Source organism: Porites lutea, chromosome 9, assembly GCF_958299795.1.
Source record: "Porites lutea chromosome 9, jaPorLute2.1, whole genome shotgun sequence".
NCBI lineage: Eukaryota > Metazoa > Cnidaria > Anthozoa > Scleractinia > Poritidae > Porites > Porites lutea.
Genome location: NC_133209.1, coordinates 25173873 through 25186437, shown reverse-complemented (window position 1 = coordinate 25186437; position 12565 = coordinate 25173873). Strand labels below are relative to the sequence as shown.

At 37.5% G+C, this 12565-nt stretch overlaps 1 protein-coding gene across 1 annotated transcript; it reads right to left on the bottom strand.

The window, feature by feature from the left end:
- Window positions 1-9996: 9996 nt before the first annotated feature.
- On the bottom strand, window positions 9997-11026 carry LOC140949105 (substance-K receptor-like). The gene has a single exon (XM_073398343.1). It carries the CDS (start codon window positions 11017-11019, stop codon window positions 9997-9999), a length of 1023 nt encoding a protein of 340 aa, XP_073254444.1. The 5' UTR covers window positions 11020-11026.
- Between the last annotated feature and the right edge of the window lie 1539 nt (window positions 11027-12565).

Here is a 12565-nt window from a genome sequence, read left to right as displayed (position 1 = left end):
AACCTGAACACACAAGAGAACACAAGAGAACATCAAGAAGGTGTATGCAAACAATATTCATTAAGACTCTGTAATTTTAGAACGTAATAGAATTAGAAACACGCAAAGTAACTGAAACGTAGGAGGCCTTCCTTATGCCAAGTGCCGGTAAAATAACCTTTCACAATAAGGTGTGATAAAACTATCAAATATCACAATCTTGAACCAAACGTAAAAAAAAAACCAGTCAATCCCCAAAACTCGATTATTCTGTAAAAACTATATTTTAATCAATGTTGAATATTCTTTTGTTAGAGTTAAACAACACCAGAGGTTCATCGAGAAACTGCCTTAACCCTTAGCCAAAAAAATCCATTTAAAATGTCTTTAAACTTGTTTGTTGAGAATGATCCTTTAATAATATAGTTGAAAATAATCGAAGTACACTTGGAAATTGAATTTGCGTGCACGCTAATTTCCGTTTTGAAATGCTAGCAAGAGTTCATGTCTCTAATATGATATTTCCTTAACAAAGTGCGAAACTTTTTACAGAAATTTAATTTTCTTTAGCTGAGCAATTTCAATTCTTGGTAGAATTCTTTGTGTTGTTACATCAGGGTCTCCAATAGAACATCCCCTCATCTGATCCCGACCCAAATTTTTGAGCAATCACGTAATCCCGATCATAGTTATTTTCGACATCCCACTCGGATCTCGTGCATGCGTTCAATGCAGAATCTCTCCTTCAAATATGAACCCTAATCCTGGCCTTCAAATAAGGTGAATCTTGTAAATCCCGAAAAATCTGTTGAGGACCCTGTTATGTCTGCAATACTAAAATGCTCTGAAGGAGTTCAAGTGAGAATACCACTTGAGAATCCTACTAATATCGATCGTAAACCCGAAATAGTTCCGAATGCTCTTATGTAATGACGAACTCACCAAAGTAATGACACAAATAAGATTTAAAGGTGTGACTGCAGTAAAACCTATCAGGTATACATAATCATGACGCTTGCTAAAGACAACATTTCGCTCCAATCTCATTGATTTTTTGGTCTTGATTGGGAAATTTGCCCTGTGTAATGTGAGGAAATGTAATTTCTATTGGACGGGTGTCGGACCGTTGCACCATTTTTAGTGAGCGAGTATTAAACTGGCGAAAATGCCACCTGAAATGTATTCGTCACTACACGATTTATTTTCTCTAATTCAAAACTCTTTCATATAAAGCTACTTTAAAAAAAGGACGTTTATTAATTACCAGGCTTAAAACGTGACTTGAATTTACTTTATAACTTATCAATTTTAAATCAAGTCAATATTGAAATCATTTGTATTTGTTTTAGAGTCATCTATCAAAGTTCTTGTAAGTCCATACAACTCACACTTTCCTGCTAAAAGGATGTAGGAAATATCAAAATAATAAAAAAAAGGTATCCACCGAAATTGAGCGCCAAAGTCGTGCTTTCTAAAATTAATTAGTTGTGCGACCTTTTTTAACTAGAAGGAGAAGGCTCGCTCCAACATGAGTTGCATCAAGTAGATATTCCATCCTATCGCATTAGTAAATATTAAAGTGCTTTCTCACAAATTGCTTTTTGGTTAACGTCTGTTTCTTCAACAAAGGCATGGTTAACGATTAAAACAACAAACTAATAGCATTTTTCGTCGCGCAATGGGCTTGAGAATCGTAAGCTAGAGACCGACATTGTCAAGGTTATGGGATTAATGACTGTGCGTTAAAGGCTGTGAAAAAAGAGCTACACAACGAGCAAGAATACTATAGCCCGACAATATACAGAGCGGGGGCAGCTGAGTGTCAACTATTACCAGTTGTATATAGTGTAATTGCATATTGTTATTGTTATTGTGTTTCTCATAACCTTGAATTGATCTTGGGGCACCCTGCTTTACCCTTAAACAATAATGTACCCCAAAAATCTAGGGTAGCACTTTTATCATCGATTATCGATGATAAAAGTGCTACCCTCGATTTTATCATCGATTATCGATGATAAAAGTGCTACCCTAGATTTTTTTTCGGTTCGATTTATACATTCTCAGTTACGAGAATAGTTTATTCTATAAAACCATAAGAACAGATTTAATTAGAAGTTTAATTTTTTCTCTATTTCTATTTCACTTTTTACAGTTAGTTCATTTTATTTGCCTGAAAGTAAGCCTTAGAAATTAAAAGGACGTTTGATCAAATCACGCTCGCGCATTCTAGTCTTATTTTAAACTTTATAGTGGAGGGAAATCTGTGAGCAGGGAATAAGTCAGCACAGAATTTGATGATCGGCAAATTTCTGTAATCGTCCATCGTTCTGCTAGTGATAAGTTAGCCGTTAAATCATTCACTCGTCTTGCTTGTTTGGGGCCGAGTCTAAGAAAGACTCAAAGAAAGAGAGAGAGTGTCTGGCAAGGTTTCAAATCAAAGATTTGTGAACTCGTGTCTGGCAAAACTCAGTTGGTGTTAAAATATACACTGTTATACGCACCTTATAACTTCATCTGCGCTTAACGAGTGTCTTTTGGTCCATAACTTTCATAACAACTGCTTCACAGAATGTCACTGATAACACGTAACGCAGAAGAGTATCGAAGTATGACTGCACAATTAATGTCACAAAATCTACCTATTGTAAGCTTTTTGTGTTTTACGTCATCCTAACATTTCGTACTTGCAAGCGCAAACAATAGAAACGTCATCATTACCTACCGATTCCTCGCGGCCCCTGTTCAAGCAAATCGAGTTTTTTTCTATATTGACTGTACTAGTAATAGTTGACACTACAGCTGCCCCCGCTCTGTATATTGTCGTTCAATAGCATTCTTGCTCGTTGTGTAGCTCTTTGAAATATACCGATTCATGGGAAGATTTTCACACGGCTGATATTCCATACAATAGGTGAGATAAATACAGGAAACGCAAGGCTCCATGCACAGTTTCAGGTCGATTTACACAGCTTTGATCAAAACATTTTCAGTTTCCAGAATAGTTTGTTCTAAACCATAAGACCAGCTTATTAAGTGACTTGCAATTGTTTGCCAATTTCATCTTCGAGGTCGATTTTTCGGAGATATATCTCATGACAAGTGCTGAAAATAGCGTTTCGGAGCCTCCAAATTGAAAATTTTCTGGGGGAGGACACCCCCAGAACCCCCCACAAGGTTCGTGCCTTCGGCACTCTCGATAATGTGCCCCGTTACAAAAAACCTAGCTACGGCCCTGTTGATGTTTAAATCCGATCAGAGCAGGGTAAAATTTAAATTAGGTCGTTAACGCCTTTTCGTGGAGTAAGATCGTATCTTGACATTTTTCTTTGCGTAAAACCTCTTAACGGTAAATTTTACATCTTTAATAAATTTGTTTCCCTAGCTCCTGATAAAATTAGCTTCTTATATATGTTGCTGACCGCTTCCAGTTTTCGTTAAGCCCATAATCATCTGTTTTCGAGTTTAACGCTTGGCTCCTTAAGCCACTAATGAGTAAATACGATTAAATTACTTCGAATTTCATGCATTTTAATGACACTTGCAACAAAAACAAAACTTTCAAAAAATTTTATTACCTTTTCCCCCACCCCTACCCTCTCCTCCCCGCTCACTTTTCCATTGGAAGCGATAACTTTGAGTTCACAATGGGCGAGGCCCAACCCAGAAACGCCTTCCAGAACAAAGTGGCTTGCGCGCACTCAGTGAAAAGATATACGATGGTATGATCTGCTGGACAAAAAGAGCAGCGTGGGGAGTCTTCTTTCTTCATTTTAAATAATAAGCTCTTAGTGCACAGAATATTGTGAATAAAGTGTACTGGAACATTTATATCGGCTAAGGTTTTGTTGATAGAGACATTGAGATTGGTTTAAACAGGACCATTGCTCCTATACTGTGAGTTGTACCGTGGCTAGCTACAACTTTCCCTCCCCATGCACTCGGCCTCCCATCGTTTTATAGTTTCCGTTGAAGAATAAGTTTCTTGGAGGAAAATAATGTCCGATGGCTGCAGGTGCAACCATCGAAAAACCTGTCGTCTTTTTCTAGAACTGTTGCCTTCTTACATTCAGTGTCAATAGCTTAAGTGACATATTTATTGCTCAATTATAAAATGAAATAGTTTCCCTTGCACGTGTGGCACAATCCATAGACAAAAGTATAAATTTATATGGCCTGGATCGCTTTCCCCTTAAGGGAAGGGAATCAAAATTGACTGCGCAAATATTAAGACATAACAAAAAAGACAACAAAAACACGAACATTCGAACAAAAACTCCATAACTTACCTCTGAATTTGAGCGGCGTTGACTGACTGCGCATCGAGCTAATTTGGTTTGTAAAGCACACTACTGGCCCCTAAAATATGGCCGTGAATAATAACATTAATCAGCCTGATAAATGCTCTGAGCTAATTTATACGTCCATTAAATGTCCGTAGAAAGGGAAAGGGAAATTGTCTCTGGGTCGCGGTGAAGCGACCCATCTATAATTAGCCTTTCTACCTTGAAAAATGCAGTACGCTTTTCTTGCTTGGCGGCTTTTAATACTGGGTACCGCTTTTTCCTCATTTCTTCCACTTCCTGTGGAAAGTGGTCGGAAATTCCAAGATTGAGGCCTTTCGTAAGCTTTTTGATGAATGATTGAACAAACTCTTCGTCGTGGAAGCTGGAAAAGCTTGACAATAATCGGTCGTGGCTTGGAATTCGTAGTGCGAAAAGATACTCGACGAGCTGATACCCTGTGCACTGTATCGAACTGAATACTTACCTCGTCCTTTTTAGGGATCTTTAAGTCGGTACGTAAAAATTTTCTCAATAAATCTTTTGTGTCTTCGTTCGATTCATGCTCGCGTTCTTTTATTCCACAGAATTTCAAACTACCTCTGCGGCGGTGAGTTCACGTTGGACGCGTTGAAGTGAAGCTTCAGTGGTCTTCTCAGGGGCACCCAAAGACTGTTTTCTGTAAAATATCTGTTCGGAGAAGCAAATATTGCGTAGAATTTTCTATTATTTGAGGACGGCTAAAAATTTCTAGATGACTGTTCCTTGTCTTCTGTTGTTCAGCAATCTTATCTAACTTCCGAGGCTTTCTTGCATGCTTTTCTGTTCATCTTCGAGGGATTTAACTCGGCTCTTGTAGGTTTCAAATTCGTCCGTTAACTTTAATAGTCTTTCAAGATTCTCATCAATTTCAGCGAGACTAGTATTTGTTGACTTGCATTTTGCGTAGTCATGGCTGTCGTCCTCGAAGACATCCTGATCTGTTTGTGAGCTTCCTTCGCGTGTACGCTTCATTTTTCTTTCTTTGAGCCCGTCGCAGGACATTTTTGGTTTGTTTTTTTGTCATGGTCGGCTTCGACACCAGTCTCCGAAAAATAATGAAGTTAGGACCAAAAGAGTGGACACAAGGATAGTAGATCATCAAGCGAAGACAGTGACAACTCTGGAAATGAGCTGCCCTTGGATTCAGAATCGAGAGAAGAAAGACGAGGAGAAGGTGTTGAAGTATCAATGGTCCCCTGCGCTGGGAGCGTAAGCTACAGCTTTCAAAGGATACAGGATCACACAATATAACATCATAATATATGTCTTGGGAGGATGGTCTAGTTCTGTGGAGGGGTCCCTTAGCCAATTATTAGGAACCAAATGCAAAGAGGCGTTAAAGAGAATGCAGAGACCGTTAGACAGTTTCTGAGTGGTAACATTGTGTCCGACATCAGTGACCATTACTCACAGGTTTGCTTCCTGTCTAGCAACCTTAAGATAATTTCTAATAGTAGAATCCGCAATCGGGGTCTTTCATCATTTAACCAAACTGATTTCAACAATGATCTCGAGCTAATCACCTGGCCCCCTAACTCTGATGCTAACTGTGCATTTAATGTCTTTTACAACAAACTTAACAGACTAGTTGATAAGCATGCACCTTTTAAAACAGTATCTAGACGTAAAGCTAAGCAGATGGCAAAGCCTTGGATAACCAAAGGCTTACTCACCTCTATAAGTAAGAAAAACAAGTTATACCACGATGGTGTATGGGATGAGTACAAATTGTATCGTAATAAATTATCACTGTTAACTCGTTTAAGTAAAAGGAATTACTACAACTCCTTTTTCGAACTAAATCTTAATAATATGAAGGCAACCTGGGAAGGGATTAATAACCTAATATCTACCTCCAAGAAGAAAGTAAACCAAATTTCTATTATTAAAAAACCTGATGGTAGTCTCTCAACTGACCCTAGTGAAATCTCAAATGTGCTTAATAAGCATTTTGCTAGTGTTGGACATAACCTTGCTTTCAAACTACCACCTTCTAAGCACTCATTTAATGAATATCTCACTAACAACCGTTTGCTAAACTCTTTTAACTTTGAACCCATTATTCCCAATGATGTCAGTGCCCAAATTCAGGCCTTGCCCCTCTACAAGTCTTATGGCATATTCTCTTGTCCTGTTAAAATCCTAAAAGGCTGCAAACACATTATTAGCCAGCCACTTGCTAACATTTACAATTTATCTGTCATCCAAGGTAAACATCCCAGCAAACTAAAACTTGCCAAGATTGTGCCAGTTTATAAAGATGATGATGAGTCCTGCGCAAGCAATTACAGGCCTACTTCTCTTTTGTCTATATTCAATAGAATATTTGAAAAACTAATGTATCAAAGACTCAGTAAATCTATCATTAAGCACAATATATTGATTAACTCCCGATATGGCTTTAGGAGTGGTCATAATACTCAACATGCAATTCTGGATATTGTTAATACAATTCCGAGTAAGATGAATAGTGGTAAATTCACCTGTAGACTCTTTATAGATCTGAAAAAAGCCTTTGATACTGTTGATCACTATATTCTTCTTCAAAAACTTGATTTTTATGGCATCAGAGGTATTGTTAATGATTGGTTCCGATCTTACCTAACCTATAGGAAACAAACCACTTCAAATGGCTCTTATATTTCCAACAGTGAAACAACTTTGTATGGTGTTCCACAGGGCTCTGTGCTGGGCCCACTTTTATTCTTATTGTATGTGAATGACAATGCAAATTCTTCAAAGCAGCTTTCGTTTTATTTATTTGCTGATGATACAAGCATTATTTATGCAAACAAGAACCTCCATAATCTTGAACAGATAGTTAATTCTGAACTAAGTAATGTCAGTGACTGGCTTTTAGCCAATAAGTTAACCCTTAATTTCAAAAAATCTAATTACGTGCTTTTCCGTCCTCGGCAGAAATGTTTAACATATAATCCCTCCATCAAAGTTTATGATCCAGCTATAAATGCATTGAGTACCTTAGAAAAGAAAGATTTTGTCAAATACCTTGGTGTTCTGATTGATTATGAACTTTCCTGGAAAAACCATATTAATCTAATCTGTTTAAAGATAAGTAGGACCGTGGGAATTCTAGCAAAGCTTAGACATAGTATTCCATTACGTCCCCTCTTAAATATCTATCAAGCCCTTATCAACCCCTATCTTTATTATGGCATCTGTGCTTGGGGCTCTGCACCTAAAACTTATTTAAATAAGATACTCTTAATTCAAAAACGAGCCCTACGCCTGATTTACTTTTCGGATTATAAGCAACATGCTGTACCATTCTTCTTAAAATCAAAAGTCTTTCCCCTATCCTTTATTTACTTTGATTGTCTTTGTAGTATCATGTGGACGTTGCTAACAATTCTGCACCTGAAAATATCAAGAGAGCCTTTACTAGGATTTCTGAGGTGCACTCATATCCTACCCGATCTTCTCTCAATGATGATTTCTATACCGAATAAGCTTTTTGAAATTTTATCTAAATCTGATGACTATCTTGAAATCACTGAAATCATGCATCAACTTAAATTTATCTAGCTCAGGAACACAACTAAATTTATATTCTCTGAGTAAATCATAATGCAATTAAATTAGCTTAATACATACTATAGTTTTTATTTTGCGACAGCTGGTACTGTTTGTAAAATAGTTCTTTTTTTCTTTTCTTTCTTTAAATTTGTGTGTCTCTTCCCCCGCCTCGATTAGGCTCTCCTATACGCGGGTGGAAGCTATCGTGTAATTGTATATTGAAAGTGAATGAATAAAGTTGAAGTTGAAGTTGAAGTTGAAGTTGAAGTTGAAGACCTATCATCTCGAGTCGTTTAAACATTACCCGGACTTTTAAAGTTGTTGGAACATAGTACAAACCTCATTTTAATCATGAAGGACATGTATATACCTTTTTAATCTTATGAACGAGGGTTAAGGAAATCTAGAGACTTGGACGTTTAGCATTACTAGTTGTAGAATGTTCTTAAATTTATCGTTTTACCATGTCTATTTATTTACATATACTTCTACCTGGAGTTATGAAAACTGGGTTAGCAAACATTTTGTAATTTTTCGCAACTTCCTCTGTCTAATAGCTTGACATATGTTTACTGTGTTGTTTGCTTGCAGTTTAGTTTTATATTGGTCACCTTGAGAAAAGTTTCCCGGAGAGCATCATGTAAAGCTCTGAGATGGGACAAAGTTATTACGATTCGCAGAGTCTGCATCTTCCAATATCGTATTGCATTCTCGTTTCATTTCAGCTAAACGGATCAATCACCCTGATCCGGGCTGAGACAGAAAGGTACGATATTGTTTACTTTTCTAAGGTGACCACTAAGTCTTTGGCCTCGGGAACAGGCTCTTCGGAGTCAAATGAATTAGGTGAGAGCAAAATTGCCGGTGAACTCTGACCCGGGCCAAGCTTAGTTTTTTTCTGGTGTGAAAGCAAGGCTAAGGTGATCCGCCGACCGTGTGACTCTACATCCGGGAACTTGAATAAGACGAGCGTAAGAGAAAAGTCCAGAGGTGTTTATCTGGCAATAGGCTGAGTTTTTCCGAGTTATTCGATGATTTTTCGCCTATGTTAAACGAGAGAAGATAATGCGTGGTTGTGGATAGTCTTATCAGTGCTGCGAAAGTGTGTGATTGTGTGATTTCCGCATGGAGTTGACAGGTATGTGATCGTGTGGTTGAACTGCGGTTTGGCCAAAATATTCTGTGCCAGCCACTAATATTGTTTCGTCGGTGTTTAGCTTAACTGATTGTACATTGAAGAAGCGACTCTCGACTCAGGAAAATTGGATCTAGGTCTAGTTTTAGCGTACTCCGATGGAGTTGAACCATAAGCCGATTTTTGCAGATAAGAAAGTGATAATTTGTGCACTACGTTTCACTCAGTTTGTTGTCTATTCCATGAGGAATCCTGTTGTTTATCGAACCGCGAGAAAAGAAGTGTTTTGCGAACTATTTAAGTTGTTATGTAAGCCTTAACCGGGCACTCTTTCGCTGCAGTTCACTCAACGTAAAAATTTCTAGAGTGAAAGGACACCGGTTTGAAACTTCGCGAAGCCAGTTTACTGAAGAAATGTTCTAAAATTTGCGTCATTTTAAATTTGGACTCGTTGGAATGCTTCTAGGGACCACTAACTTACTGCCCGGCGTCAGATAAAGGTTTTTAATCGGTCTTTGAATGATTTTTGTTGTTTTGAATTGCCAAGTAGTAGATAGTAAATGAATTGATATTTTTGCTAACCCGGTTTTCAAAAATCCAGGTATACTTGTAATTATTATTATTATATATTTTTTCTGAGGCTGTTCCTTATTGTGCCAGGGTCACGTCCGACGTCCCTGGTGGTTGTTGCTATATGACACCCAAACTGTCATAATATTAATAATATTGAATAATAATAATGATGATAATAATAATTATATAATAATAAACGTAAGATAAAATAGAATATTAACAAGAAAATGTGAAAAGAAAATTGAAAAGGGAGAATTCTGTGTCAAAATTCATGTACGGTTATGTCATGAAGCAAGCATGTCCTGCGGCTTTTTTTGGCATAAAGGTAAAACGATAAGTCAGGTAAAATTATTTACAACTAAAGATACAACGTATTTCCAATTATGCACAAGGCACGCGAAAGAATAAACCCATGTCAAATACTATTAATATACATTGTTTCTATCCTCACAAGTTGCTGTTTGGTACAATACGCCTGTCTCTGCAACATAGGCAAGGTCCACAAGTAAAGCAGGCGAACAGGTTTCGCAAAGCACTCGAGAATCGTGAACTATAAGCAAAAAGAATTATGGGATTAACTATTGTGCTTAAGGAGGGAAAAATGTAGAAAAACAAACTAACAAAAATCATGCACGAATCTTTACTAAAACGCGAAGATGTAAATAGCTTTTGGAGTACAATATGTACGCAAAGTGGAGTCCAGCAGATGAAAAAGGCACTCACAATCCATACAAACACTTTCATGACAGTTTTGTTCTGTTGCGTGTTTCTTATTCGTATTCTTGTGTGTTCCTCTTCTTCAGCCTCTACTGGTCTTGTATGTCTCAAGCATTTCATGATTCTTGAATAGAGGATAATCGTGGAAATAAGTGGAACACAGTAGAATACTGCAAATCCTACCACGTAAAAGATAAATTGCTTCTTCTTGCCCCAAGAAGCGAAACTCCGACAATACGTTTGATAATTTTCTTGAATAATTTGAATAGACGATGCATATGGTGAAGCTATTGATAGTGCAAACACCCAAGTGAATAATTGGAGAGCTGTTCTGAGTCTCGCTGTGACTAAAATAGACTTAAACGGGAGCACGATAGCTATGTATCTGTCTACAACGATTAGTAACAGGCTTTGAACTGAGACAGCCTGAGACACAGCTCTGAAATAAAGGCCCAGTTTACAAACAAAGACAGCCGTTGAGCCGTCTATCACAGGTTTGCTGTATTGGACTCCTTCAGTTGCATAGAGGGGCCAATTTGTGGAGGATGATAGAAGATCAGAAATCGCCATGTTGACTATGAAATAGTTCGTGCTTGTCTTTAAGGTGGGGCTTTGTAGAAAAGTTAGTATCACCAGGGTGTTGCCGACGAATGCCACAATACTAACAACTGAAATAGTGGATGTAAGTATGGTGGAATCTAAGGAAGAACATTCCGAAGGGTGCTCAAAACCATAGGAACTGGAGTTATTCATGCTTCCTTTCTGGTTTATGACCGTCCGCTGGCCACTGATCAGGATGACGTCCCTCTTAAGTTTGTATGAAACGATCGACCTGTAAACGAAGAAGGTGCTTGATGAGCTTTTGAATCTTCTAATCACCTTGAATCAAAACGTGTTTCATGATGGAAGTATTTGATTCAACAAGGAAAAAAGGTGGAAACTCTTGATACCTGATACTTGGAGGGTAATAAAATAATGCTGGATTTATGCGGCTTCATGTGATAATGTACAATACCGCGCTGAAATATTATACAAGCCACTATTTTAATCCCTCCACGTATCAGGTATCAATAGTTTCTACTTTCTTTTCCTTGTTAAATCAAATGCTTCTGTCATCCGGTTGAAGGACGTCACTGATTGCTGATTTTCAGTGTCACGCCATCCAAAAATAGATCAAAAATAAAAATCAAAACCATTCGACAGATTATAAGTCCAGAATCTGGGAAATGAAAGGAGGTAAATATACAAAGACCTTCGCCAAGATTTGGGTCGAAGGAATAAGTCGTATACGAGATATCCGAGGAAATGGTTTACGCAAATTTATAGAGCTTTGTATGGAGACGCCATGCATGCTGGAGTTCATCCGGATGAGCTCCAACATGGCGGACGGAAACCAACAGAAACATCTGTTACCGAGTTTTGATACAAAAGCGTGAATTTACTCCTAGAGGAACGCATAAACATTAAAGTAATACTTTTTCTTGAACTGTTTAGATAGCAAAATTCCTTGAAAAAAGTCTCTTTTTTAACCTAAATGACAGCTCTCTTGGCCGTCATGTAAATGCTGCGTCACGCAAAAGCTTAGAAATTCAAGCGTACTCTATTATAAAACCAAGAACCCTTTTGAAGCGAAAATTTGTTTGAAAATTAGTTTTCAGCTGCTCTAATACACCATGAAAGTAAAATCTCAGTAGACTCAATAGTTTTGTAGTTTGAATTTTAGTGACATCATGTGAAAACCAACAATGCTTCTGAATCTTCTAATCACCTTGAGTTTCAAACGTCCTTCAAGCTTCTGATATTAAGCTTCTGAATCTTTTTCCCCTCCTTAAGTCAAGGAGGGGAAAATGTAGAAAAACAAACTAACAAAAATCATGCATGAATCTTAAGTAAAACGCGAAGATGTAAAAAGCTTTTGGAGTACAATTTGTGGGCAAAGTGGCGTCCAACAGATGCAAAGGGCACTCACCGTGAATCCATACAAACACTTTCTTAACAGTTTTGTTCTGTTGCATGCTTCTCATTCTTATACATAGTATACAAAACCGCGCCATATAATATACAAGCAATATTTAAAAACCTTGCCATTTCTTTTTTTTCCGCTCCCTTACTGGTTGCAAGTGATGTAATTACAATAATTTATTTAAAATGACGAATTATCTATTCTAAGTTTTTAAGTATGTGAATAGTAGTGCAGCTGAACAATTACCCCTTTAGAAATTTTCATTCTGATAGGGTATTTACTGAGTTTTTTGATACAGCATGTCTTAATTTTCGAGTTGCTGTCCCCTTAGGCTAT

Bases quoted from the DNA above. Each gene is read 5' to 3' on its own strand.
- LOC140949105 (XM_073398343.1), bottom strand. From the start codon at position 11,019: ATGAATAACTCCAGTTCCTATGGTTTTGAGCACCCTTCGGAATGTTCT.